This window comes from Asparagus officinalis, chromosome 7, assembly GCF_001876935.1.
Source record: "Asparagus officinalis chromosome 7, Aspof.V1, whole genome shotgun sequence".
NCBI classification, from domain to species: domain Eukaryota; kingdom Viridiplantae; phylum Streptophyta; class Magnoliopsida; order Asparagales; family Asparagaceae; genus Asparagus; species Asparagus officinalis.
Window position 1 is genome coordinate 3,878,007 of NC_033800.1, and position 13,525 is coordinate 3,891,531.

General features: G+C 43.5%; 1 protein-coding gene across 1 annotated transcript; it reads right to left on the bottom strand.

Annotated features, from left to right (window-relative positions):
• Positions 6,921-7,757, bottom strand: LOC109850714. Its single transcript, XM_020420777.1, has 2 exons — positions 7,112-7,757; positions 6,921-7,003 (listed from the first exon to the last, which is right to left on the bottom strand). The coding sequence occupies exons 1-2, from the start codon at positions 7,755-7,757 to the stop codon at positions 6,921-6,923; spliced, it is 729 nt and encodes a 242-aa protein (XP_020276366.1).

Below are 13,525 nucleotides of genomic sequence, written 5' to 3' on the forward strand. Positions count from 1 at the left end.
GGTCTTCATTTTGGTCAAGGTGTTAGGGTTCCACCCCGTCCTGCCTACGTACCAAAAGAGAGACCTGATAATTATTACAGTCATAAAAGGGGTTTAGGTTATACTTCATCATCTGATGACGAATATGGCCAACAGATTATTAGCCAACTAATAAATAAGAGTGGGCATTCATCCGATGCTTCAACCTGGGATTTTGACGTGAGCATTGGAGAAAAATTCAAAGCCCTAATGTCAAATATGGCGACAATTGATCCTTCCACAACCGAAGAGGACGATCAGTTGCCCATTTGGGAAGATCCATGGATGCATTACATGAATATCCAATATGGCGATCGATTTGAGCAAAGAGAACCTCCTACCGAGGATAAAGTAGTCCAAGTTAATATGGGTGACGAAAATAATCCGAAGCCTATATTTATTAGCGGTGATCTTCCACCAGATAAAAAAGAGGAACTAATTACCCTCGTTAAAGAGTATATCGAAGTTTTCGCTTGGAACTACGAAGATATGCCGGGGCTCGATCCAAATGTAGCAATGCACAGCCTTAATATAAAATCGGATGCTAAACCTGTCAAAAAACAATAAAGACGGTTTCGTCCGCAGATTATGGAGGCAATAGAAGCTGAAGTTAAGAAACTAATTGACTCGGGTTTTGTCAGAGAAGAACAACACCCCGAATGGTTGGCCAATATCGTTCCAGTTCTCAAAAAGAATGGAAAGATCAAAATCTGCATTGACTTTAGAGATCTAAATACCGCATGTCCTAAAGACGATTTCCCCTTACCAATCACGGACAATCTGCATTGACTTTAGAGATCTAAATACCGCATGTCCTAAAGACGATTTCCCCTTACCAATCACGGACGTCATCATTGACAACACTTGTGGGTTTGAGAGAATGTCATTCATGGATGGATTTTCTGGGTATAATCAGATCAAGATGCATCCAGAAGATGAAAAGCACACAGCTTTCAGAACACCTCTTGGCGTCTTTTGTTATACCGTTATGCCTTTTGGTTTGAAGAACGCCGGTGCTACGTATCAACGAGCAATGACGAAGATCTTCAAGAGCACCTTCGGAAGACTGTTGAATGATACGTTGATGATCTGGTCGTTAAAAGTCGTGATAAAAATGACCACATCAATGATTTGAAGACGATGTTCGATCTTATGAGGAGTCATCAACTAAAAATGAACCCGACCAAATCTTTCCTTGGAATGTCGAGCGGTAAATTTCTTGGGTTTGTCGTCACCACAAAAGGTATTCATATTGATCCTGATAAGATGAAGGCGATACATGAGCTGCAGCCCCCAAGAAATCTTAAAGAACTCAGAGGATTGCAGGGTCGATTGGCATATATCCGTCGGTTTATATCGAACTTGTCCGGAAAATGTCAACCGTTTTCCAAACTCGCAAAGAAAGGCATGTCGTTCGTTTGGGATGAAGCATGCCAAAAGGCATTCGAAGATATTAAGAAATATCTGGCGAATCCACCTATTCTCGTTGCACCGAAATCGGGCAGACCGTTTTTGATCTATGTCAAAGCGACGAGCCATTCGTTAAGTGCGTTACTTGCGTAAGACGACGATAACGGTCACGAACAAGCTGTGTATTATCTGAGTCGTACATTGGTAGGAGCTGAGTCTCAAGCTGTGTATTATCTGAGTCGTACATTGGTAGGAGCTGAGTCTCGTTATCCGATGATTGAGAAGGAATACCTCGCCTTGGTATTCGAGTCGTACATTGGTAGGAGCTGAGTCTCGTTATCCGATGATTGAGAAGGAATACCTCGCCTTGGTATTCACGATCCAGAAAATGCGACATTATCTAGTTGGACAGACAATTTATGTCATCTCTAACATAAACCCAATCCGAGTATTCATGAACCAACCGGCCTCCATGAATTGGCGTTTAGCCAGATGGTCTTTACTCTTATCGCAATATGACTTGTACTTCAAGCAACAAAAATCAGTTAAAGGACGAGCTATTTGCGATCTTCTGGCGAAAAACCCTACGAAGGAGGTAGTCGAATTGTACGACGATCTGCCAGATGAAACTCATGAAGTTAATACCACCTCACATCAACAAGTGTGATAATTGTACTTTGATGGGGCTTCCTGATCAACCAACGTGGCAAGTGCACCCGGATGTTCTAAAATCTCCTCAGGAGTGGGGGTCGTTTTAGTTTCCCTGGAAAAGCATGTCTTGCCTAGAGCATATTCGCTGACCGAGCCATGCTCTAATAACGTGGCCGAGTACAATGCATTGATAATCGGACTTAACTTCGCCAAAGAGCTGGGGGTCGAATACCTTGAAGCTTTTGGGGATTCTCAACTGGTAGTTAATCAAATACGAGGAGAGTATGAAGTCAGAAATCAAGACCTGATTCCATACCACCAGGTGGCCATCGAGATGGCAAGCTCATTTGAAGAATATTTCATCGAGTACGTTCTACGTCTCCAAAACGCGTATGCAGACACATTGGTGGCGTTGTCGGTATCCTTGGCTCAACCTCCCGAAACAGAACAATTGATTACAGTGAGGACTCGCCAGCTTATTGTTCCAATCTACGATTCAAATGCTAAAGAAGCATACTCAACAGGAGTTGAACATAAAGTTCGAGATTGGCGTTTTTCCATTATCGACTCCGTCCTACATGGTATATTGCCTGAAGATGTAAGAGAAAGGGAATTGATCCGGCGAAGAGCACCGAGATTTTACTATAACGCCACAGCGCAAACGCTGTATCGACGATCGTACGATGGTCTTTTACTCCGTTGTCTATCCGGCAAAGAAGCGGAACAAGCACTCAAAGAGGCGCGTGATGGGATTTGCGGTGCACATCAACCTGGTCCTAAACTTTGTGATCGACTTAGGAGAATCGGGTATTACTAGCCAACCATGGTAAAAGACGCAGTCGACTACGCACGACGATGTGAAGTGTGTCAGTTACATGCAAATTATATGCACCAGCCGCCTGAGTATTTACATCCATTGACGACATCATGGCCATTCGAAACTTGGGGAATGGATATAGTAGGTCCTATCTTTCCGCCTTCGGTTAAAGGGGACCGTTTCATTTTGGCAATCACAAATTATTTCTCGAAATGGGCAGAAGCAGTTCTACTTAGAGAAGTAAAGACGAGTGATGTGGTCAAATTTATCAAACACCATATCATATATCGATATGGTGTGCCAAGGCGAATAGTGCACGATAACGGTCCTCAATTGGTGAGCAACGCATTTATCAAATTCTGCTGTAAATTCGGGATTAAGGACGTTTCATCGACTGCTTATAATCCTACAGCTAACGGATTGGCCGAAGCTTTTAATAAGACTATCATCAAAATTCTGGCGAAATTGGTGAAAACCAATAAACAAGATTGGGACAATAAACTCGGCGAAGCCCTGTGGGCTTATCGTACAACTGTTCGTACGCCAACCGGAACCACCCCGTATGCCTTAACATATAGATGTGAAGCCGTCCTTCCATTGTAAATACAGATTCTTTCCCTCCGTATCGCTCTTACAACGGGAATGACGACGGAAGAACACCATCAAAGACGTCTCGAGGAATTAGAGATGTTAGATGAGAAACGCTTGGAAGCTCAATAACAAATCGAGTTTTATCAAGCTAGAATTTCTCGAACTTTCGATAAAAAGGTCCGACGACGAAGCTTTAAAGAAGGAGATCTAGTTCTCGCTGTTCGAAGGCCTATGATTCTCACTTCTAAGAAGAAAGGCAAATTTGAACCTAAATGGGAAGGACCGTTCGTGATAGAAACAGTCTATTCAAACGGTGCTTACCGCCTGATTACCCAAGATGGCAACAAATTAATGATGCCAATAAATGAGAAGTTCCTGAAAAAATATTATCCGTAATATGTTCAGGATAACCTATGCAGAACGGGAAGTTCCTAGAGAATCCTGTATAGGATATTTCGGGATAACCCGAGATCAGTTGATTGGTCTAAATATGAAACTGATCTTTTAAATAATATGTTTTTGATTATCATAAATTTCTTTTATAGCTTTTGTTGAGATAAGATTCAATTCTGTAAACAATTAATCTTTCCTCACAAAACTCCTCACCGGTCAAGTCGATCGACGAAGAGTACACCAAAATCAGTCATGGATTAGAATCATCCCAACCCCCAATGTTCATTTGGTCAAACCTTTAAATAGTTAGGACCAAAGCTAAAATCCCCCATCGATTCCTTCAATGAATGAGAGGCCCACAAATCGAGCGATCAAACCTTCCTACAGTTAGGATCGTCTCAAAATTCCCACTTGGTCAAACCTTACTACAGTTAGGACCACAACCAAAATCTCCTTTCGATTCATTTTACGAACGAAAGGTCCACTTTTGAATTGAGTAATCAAACCTTATGACAGTTAGGGTTATTCAAACCAACCCATTTTCTCTAAGTGGAGATTCCACTGTGAGTTTCCTTTTCATCAGGAGATAGAATATAAAATTCTCCCTCTCCGATTCTGGGTTTATCTCTACCAACAAACAAGAGACCAGGAGATAGAATATAAAATTCTTCCTCTCCGATTCTGGGTTCATCTCTACCAACAAACAAGAGACCAGGAGATAGAATATAAAATTCTTCCTCTCCGATTCTGGGTTCGTTGTCCTATATAGGAAACGCAACCTATTCACACTTTGAAATCCATGTCGTTCACACATGGGGGATGTTATCTCTATCCCTTATTAGAGATAAGCATACATCTAACACATGTAGCCTACATATTCAATATTGTAGTTTAAAGTCTAAAAGAGTTTAATTCTTTTAGCAAAACGTTATATGTGAAACGGACCTAGATAATTCACATACTAGCCCGACTCAAACGGTAGTCGGTAAAGGCATATCAAATCCGTTGATGGCTGAGGATTTGCCAAAAATCCTATAAGTATTATGGTTATTTATTCTAAACAAGAATGGATAATCATAATAAAATCTTAATAAGCAAAAAGATTCAATATATTGACCAAGAGTGTTCAAACAAAGCTAAAAGAAATATATGTTCTCCAATTACAAAAGTTTATATTGACTAATCTGATTTTCAAGTTTTGAAAGCTCTAACGCATAAGCCTGTTCAAGCTCAGCCGCCAATTTAATCTTGAAAGCTTCTTCGTCAACACTTTGAAGTTCGGCGATCTCTTGTTCCTTTTCAGCAAGTATTTGATCTTGAAGATTCAGCTGCTGTAACAGGTTTTCTTCAACCTGAGTTTCCTGCGTCAACTCGGACTCCAAAGCCTCATGAGCATCCTTAGCCTTTACAAGTTGCTCCTCTAAGCGAGCTATTTCCGCTCGACTCGATTCTAAGTCCCGGCGTAGGTTGACCTTGGCTTGTATTCTTCTGCCAACACTCACCCTAAGTTGATCACTTCGGTCTCTTAGCTTTTGAAGTTCGAGATTAGCTAATTTTTGGGAATCACGCCACGCCTGCAACTTGGATTCCATGTAGGAAGCGATATAAGAGGGTATGCCCTTGGTGCGAAGAGCCTGCAGAAGTTCAACATGTCGCCTCAAGTCAACCAAATAAGCATTGATTGAATCGGCTAACTCATTATACCATTCTTCTCTGAACCCTGATATAAAACGCTCAAGAGATTTGTTATAACTCTCAAAGTACGATCCTTTGAAGAGAATACGATCGACCATAGAGTTCAAAAAGGGAATGAAGCCTTGGAGATTAGAACAGATGACAGCCTTGTCCGGATCGTCGTCGACCAATAACGCTTGGATATGATTTGATAATGATGAAGGAACTGTGACGAGGGAAAATAAGTCAGTACATAACATATATATCCATATAAGACAATGAGCTGAAGCATACCAAGTTCGACAGAAGAGCCTTCAGTATGACTTGGTCCACCCAAGGATGGTAGTCCGGATTCCTAAACAACCAATGTTGGTTCAAGGACGGTAGCCGTTGATGCAACCGCTACATCAGATGATTTTTCAACTAAAGCCTCAGGGTCCAAACTAAGAGGCTCCTTAGGAGGAGATTCTACAAACAAAAGATCTACAATGAGCATAGTGGAATGTTGAATTGAAACTTGAAACAACTGATGGGTAAAACTCACCAATTCTAGACACAACATCGGCCGACGTACCAACTTATTCAGTTGGTCTCGCTTTTGTTGTAATCAGACTAATTTGGGGAGTGACAGTGACTTCTATCATCATAGGGTCCATAGGAGTAGTAGGTTGATATTCGAAAGCTGATGATTGCAAATCGAACTCAGTTCCCGCCCATGGCACAAGGTCACGACCCTCCAATTGATCAGACGCTCCGATGATTATAGCAGTATCAGTTCCAGCAACTGGTCCTATAATTCAAATACTTATATGATCAAGCAAGTTAAAATATATATATATGGAGTTTAAAGAACAGAGGCCTTACTCTCAGAAGGACCTGCTTCTGTTGAACCAATTCCAACGTCTGAGCCTGCAGCTGCACCAGAAGCTTTCCCTGACAAAGAATCAAGGATTTGCTGATGGTCGTCCTCCGAGATATCAAGATTAAAGTCGAAGTCATTAAAATCATCGACTTTGGTGGCATGGGTAGCTTCTACTTCAGTTGATTCATGCATCGTGGCATCTACGGAACGTATTAAACCATAAATAACATGTAAATTTAGACGAATTTGCTCAAGACAAAGATTAATTTTACCTTCGTTGGGCGGGGCGAATTCAAGAGCTCCACTACTTGTACCCGCTTCTTTTAGCTTGACTAAAAAGAGACAAAGCGCACAGGTCATTAGAGGAGGCACACGGTCCGACTCATTCATTTCTCGGATTTCTCTTCCGAGAGGAGAAAGATCAGTACCTGTGTATGTGGCCGATGGATCAATGTCAGGAGTTGGTGGAACCCCAGCTGGCCCTTCTTTCAGAGCATCCTGCATTTATTGGACGAAGCTGGTCTCCTCAGTCTCCATACCTCCGGGAGAAGCAGCATCAGCTGGCAATTCTCCTTCTTCTCGACTCCCTACAGAAGTTGAGCATGAAATAAGTTTAAGCGTTAAGAAGTATGAGAGCAATAAAAACAAATGGCTACCTTTTAAGAAGTATGAGAGCAATAAAAACAAATGGCTACCTTGTTCATCAGAAGAAGCACTACGACCAGACAGTTCCTTTAGAGCAGGAAGATGAACGCGTGGCTTAGAGACAGCTTTCTTTTGTCTCTTCGGTGGACGTGCTTCAGAACCTTCGTGACGACGTTTGGTGCGTAATTCAGTTCCGGGAGGAATCTGAGTTTGAGCCTGAGTGGAAGATTGAGATCTTTGCCTACGAGCAAGAGGCACCGTATCCTCTTCATCCTCTTCGTCTCCGCTGAGGACCTCTACCGTCATCCGGTTGGGATGAGTCATGACTACTCTCTCTTTTCTTTTTTTTGGAGCATCCTGTGGTTGGGCAGGTGCAACAGATGGGCGCACAAGTCCCCTCTCAAAGAAGGAATCGGGGAGGCCAGCTGCTTCCTCAGAACTTGAATCAGCCTCACCCGTCCCCTCAGAAGTTTCAGTTTCTTCACTATCAAACTCTTCTTCACTGTCGGTTGAGTGGGCCGATTCCTTTCCTTTTCTCGAGGATTCAGCAGTTTCTTTTCCTCGAGTCGACACCATAGCCTCACGAGTCGCTTCTGTCGCTTGCTGCGGAGCTGCCTCTTCCTCTGAGTCTGATATCCTCCTACGTCGAGTGACGATATTGGCGGCTATCAACCACTTGCAATATAAGAAGGTCATCCGTAGAGGCGCTGCTTCTAAAGGAAGATCAAATTCAGCATTTGTACAGCCGGCGATGCTCCAAAACCAAGCTCTCGCCCCGTCGATAAGTCCACCTCGAAAGCTAAGGTGACGATTCGGGTTGCCGACGTATATTTGATCATAGCCGAATTGACGAGCAAATCGACATGGAAAGTAGGGTTCAATGTGACAAACATCTCTTACCCTGAACAATAGATATCTAGGTCGAATGTTCATCAACCATAGGGTTCAATGTGACAAACATCTCTTACCCTGAACAATAGATATCTAGGTCGAATGTTCATCAACCATCTGAAGCATCCGACATCCAAGATGGTGAGATCCTGCCTTGGGTCTTCAGCATCCAATAAGGTCGTGTTGTAGGTACCGGAGAACCGAGGGAAGCAGGGGAAGAATTCCCAACACTTGTGAATTTTGAACTGCCTTGTGATGTCCGGCCCTCGATGTTTGACCCATTTACAACGCTCAAGATTCTGCAACAGAGGGAGACTGGGATCCATCGTCTCAGGAGCCTCCATCAAATCTGGCCGGTGGAGAACCAACCATGTCATCAAATATGTATAGGGTAATTCTAGCTTCGGAGCGAATATGCTGGCGGAAGCTTTCTTTTTCTCCTGTGTGAATACGGAAACTAATTGCCGTAATCCACTGTGAATAGCCGCCACCATAGCAGGAAGCAAGGATAATTTGCGACCCGTAGCCAACTGGACGGCTGGATACAACACTTCCATCGGCATAGCGTCAGATGACTGGTGGGGAACTACACATCTCTTCAGCCATAAAGCCAAATAACCAGCCAGCAGAGTAGTGGGGTGAATCGGAACACTAGTTTGCCACAGATAAGGGCAGAATTTAGTTCCGTGCGAAAACCCATCTTCTGAATGAGAAGTGTAAGATGGTGCATTTGTTTTCTCCAACAGCCGATTGATATCACCCGGGCTCAAAGGAGATAATCCACGTACCTCTTCTGATCGATCATCCAGGTTCTTAAACAGATAATCGGCGAATTGTTTTAAGCTGACCTGGGGAGATTTCTTCCTAGCTTTGGTTTCCATCTCAGCTATAGCTATATGATAATGACAAGTCAGCTCCCATAAAGTCTCATGGGTCACAGACGACTGATCTTTCATCTTATTAAGCTGATTGGTGGTTGGGAAGAACTCTTGATATGGAACATCGCCTATGGGCAAGCCAGACACCTTCATCATTTCGTGTAATGGTAACCCGAGCTCCCCATTCTTGGTGAAGAACGTATTAGTGTCAGGATTGTAGATCTCGAACAAACAGAGGAAATGACCTACACTGATTTGCAGACCATGCATGCTAGCACGGATCGGGACTTCCAACCCTAGTTCTGCTAACTCTCGCCCCCAATGGTTCAACACGTATCGGGTCATTCTGGTCCACCACCATTTGTCCCCAGAATAATGGAACCATCCGTAACATCTGAAGCTCTCGCGGGGTAATTTCTTCCTCATTGCAGCTAAACGATTCTTCACGGTGTTTGCATGTGCTGTCTTTTCATTCTGTGGAATATTATCTTGACCTAAGATGCCCGGATGAAGTCCCCGCACAGAAGCTCTTTCACTGGAACCTGGGATGGCTTCCTTCCCAATGAAACCACAATGAATACGTTCGTGGTTTTCTGTTAACCTCCAGAACATCTCACGTCTAACCGATAAGTTCATGAACTTTAACAGTGAGTGCTCTCGAGGGATAAAAGGCAAGTACAGGAATGATGAACCATCCTCATGTAACCACTGCGCAGGCTTGCAAAAAGCAATCGCCGGATCCTTTATGGAGTCACCAAATAAGAAGTCTGGTTTCCTTATACATTGGTTTGAGTCCTGCTCTGAAATTAAGGTTGCGTCCGTGATTAATCGTCGTAGGATACGACAGCTCCCTCGCTGAATCAGTTCTCTGGCTCCTTCGCTATAATCTGACTTAAATTGGGGAGCAGATTCAACACATGTATAAAGGAGATATGCGTTACTATGCGCGGACATTATAACGGCATATCGAAACCTTTCAACACACGTGGGATGATATGAAATCACCCCTGTGTATTATGAAGTGTGTTTTGTCCAAGCAAAACAAACACTTTTAAGCGTTGATCCCCTCAAAGGAGGATACCGGCTCTTCTCGAGGGTATCTTAAAGGATACAAACGAGGATCTGCATGCAAATACAGGTACATATATATGAAATTGACGAAATACGGTATCTAAATTCGTGAAAGGGTGAAAGAAATGTACCCCCATGCGAAGCGGCAGAAGGGGCATCTCCTTCGGGGGATTGAACAGTCGGACGACCTCGGGAACCTCTGGATCGATGCGGCGACATGACAAAGATGTGATCTACAGTAAAACCCAACAGGAAAATTAGGGTTTTGAACGTGAAATTGAATAAGATAGCACAAAATCTCGCTGAAACAGTGCATGCATGAGGGAAAATTGAAGAAAATCAAAATTGTGAGAGAAGAAAAGGAGAACAGACCTCCAAACTCCAAATGAAATTCCTCCAAACAGAGCTCTACCCAAATCAGAAACAAAGAGGAGAAGAGAAGGCAGAGAACTGGTCGAAAATCACCCAAAATCGCTGAAGAAATTGCCTAAAGATCGCAAAAAAATCGACGTGAAAAGCCTCTGAAAAACCCTAAGTCGGGGTTTTATAACCCCGACTTGCCGAAGCGAGACAGACTTCACTGTCTCGCAACGTGAGACAGTAAATACTGTCTCGCGCAGCGAGACAACATATACTGTCTCGCACCGCGAGATAGCATATACTGTCTCGCACCGCGAGACAGTATGAGCTGTCTCATATTATGAAATGGCAACGATCATTTTGATGTGCTGTTTCGACACACATGAGTACTCCAAGAGGTACACGAGTATAAACTGTTTCCCTACCCTCAACAGGAAGTTTCTGGAGAATATTACTCGTGATATTCTTAAGGATAACTTGACGAACTCTCGAAAGACAAACAAACATCAATCTGGAAATACCAGCTTCAATTCAAGATCTCAACAACGGTCGAGCGATAAACGCAGTGCCGGAGAAGTATTAGCTATTCTACAAAGAACAGAATAGACTAATGGATGAAGAGATCAAGAGCCGAAGCTATTTTACAGATTCTTCAATACGATCTACTCAACCAAGCATTGAAGGGATCGTAAGCAAAATCTATCTTATCCAAAGTATCCCAGACTCTTCTATAAAAGAATACGTCTGGAATACTTTGGAGGGGGTATCTGTAGGCGTTAAAAATACTAATAGATATCCAAACATAGAGAAGATCATCAAAAATCACCTCATACTATCTTAAGAGAAAAATCAAGACAGATATGAACTGTCTCGCCAGCGAGACAGTATTTGCTGTCTCGCAGCGAGACAGTGTATGCTGTCTCGCCAGTGAGACAGTGTTTGCTGTCTCGCCAGCGAGGCAGTGTAAATGCTGTTCCTCGCCAGCGAGACAGGTTTGATTGTTCTCGCCAAGCGAGACGTATTTGATGTCTCCGCCAGCGAGACCGTGTTTGCTGTCCTCGGCAAGCGAGACAGTGTTGAAAACGATGCAAAAGAGCCACTTAAATAACTCCCACCAGTGTCCATTACAGCTTGGGGCCAGGCGGATTGGAAAGAACATCGTGGGCGAAAATCACAGTGTATAACTACTAAAATAACGAGTTTGAAACGTGGAAGGCAAGTTACAACACGAAAACTACAGGAATTATTTCTTTTTCCGAGACACATTTACTGTTCGGCGGCCGAGACAGCAAACACTGTCCCCCCCGCGGAGACAGTAAACACTGTCTCGCGGCCTTAACGTGTTATGTTGTTGAGTTTTGTGCAGTTATGTCCCCTGAGGCTATAAATACCCCCCTAGGGTCATTTCTGACGAGGATGGAGCATATTTTCGAGCAATTCAGAGCAGAGAGAGCAGACTTGAGTTCTTGGTGTGATTCCCTTGAAATTAAGTTTTGACTTGATTTTAAGAAGAACGACTATCTTACTTTGATAAGATATCATTTCAAGTTCTCACTTCGATAAACGAAGTCAGAATCAGTAAACCCCTTTACGATCTATGATTCGGCGGTCCACGAACCAAAGCGTTCCCGGCACAGGCAAAGTCCCACAAAAAACAAGAATCGATAGACGATTTTTGTGTTATTTTTTTAAAAGTTGTAATTTTTGCTTTGTTGTGTAGAAAAGGTCTTATAAAAAGACTATTTCTTTGAATTTGTTGTAATCAAACGAAGATATAATGAATTCCTCAACAGAACCAACTTTTGCTGAAAACAGTGGCCGACGAGCGCGGCAGGCGGTGAACGACGGGTGAGGTGGCTGGCGTCCGACTGACGGACGGGCGGCCGGCTGACGGACGGGCGGGCCGGCGACGGCCAGGAAGCGACGACGGTGGTGACGACGGGTGACCGACGGCCGGCCAACAGGCCAGGCGCGGCGGTGACGGACGACGGAGGGTGTGGCCCGCGAGGTGGCGGTGGTGGTCGGACGGCGGCGGTGGTGGTCGGACGGCGGCGGTGGCCGCGGTGGTGGGCGGGTGGCGGGCCGGCAGCGCGGGCCGAGCGGTGCTGAGGCGGCTCAGATGAAAAAACGGAAATTGCTTAAAATATCTTTTTGGTGTTTTGAGAAAAATATTTAATTTTTAGATTTTGTAAAGGGACAAGTCAAAAAAACGTCTCGGTTGCCAAACACGTTTCTTTGTTTTTGTTGAAAATAAAACAAAAACGATAAAAATACCATGGTTGCCAAACGCTACCTAAGTAATTAGGATGTATTTGTCAACCATTGCCAAAATGCAGACAAAACTAACTAATATTCCTATCTACCTTGGGGAGGTTTAATTACCCTCCTTAGGGTACTTTTTCATTTATTTTTCAGTCATTTGAAAACTATAATTTTGCGTGATACAAATACAATGGGTAAATACCCATATTGGTATTTTAATTCCACCCCAATTTTCAACAAAGTATTTTAAATAGGCAAACCTGCTTTAAGACATTTTAATTGATCCAACTAATCAATAAGGCATGTTTTCTCGTCGGCGGGCAAATTTCTGACAAGATCTCGTCACGTGCATGGCACGTGATGTCTCAAAACTTATTTTTAACAGCGGTGACGGCAACAATCTCGTCATATTCAGCCCAAAGTAGGATAAAATAACGGTTATGACGCCGCTTGAGATCGCTAACCCCATCGAATCGGCTGAATATGATGAGATTATTGTCGTCGCCGCTGCTAAAAATGAGTTTTGAGACATCATGTGTCATGCACGTGACGAGATCTCACCGGAAATTTGCCCGCCGACGAGAAACCATGCCTTATTGGTTAGTTGGATTAATTAAAATGTCTTAAAGCAGGTTTACCTATTTAAAATACCTTGTTGGAAATTAAGGTGGAATTAAAATACCAATATGGGTATTTAGCCCAAATACAAGGGACGATTGCATGTATCTTTTACCTACTGTAATTAGACAGAGGCCCACAAGACAAGTAATTGGCCTCTATATCAAAATAGGGCCGAGCGTAGTCTTCCGTCAGCCCAATTAGCACGACGGGCCTATTTCGGCCCCCCAGTCACAGCGCAGATGAGACTGCCAATAGTATTCCCTGACAGAATTGCACGACGCACGTGACCTCCGCTCTCTCCTCCATACACGCTTGAACCTCCGCACATCGTTTGGGTCCCACTCAATCGTGTTCCTTTCCCAAAGATTCGTGGGGTTCTGT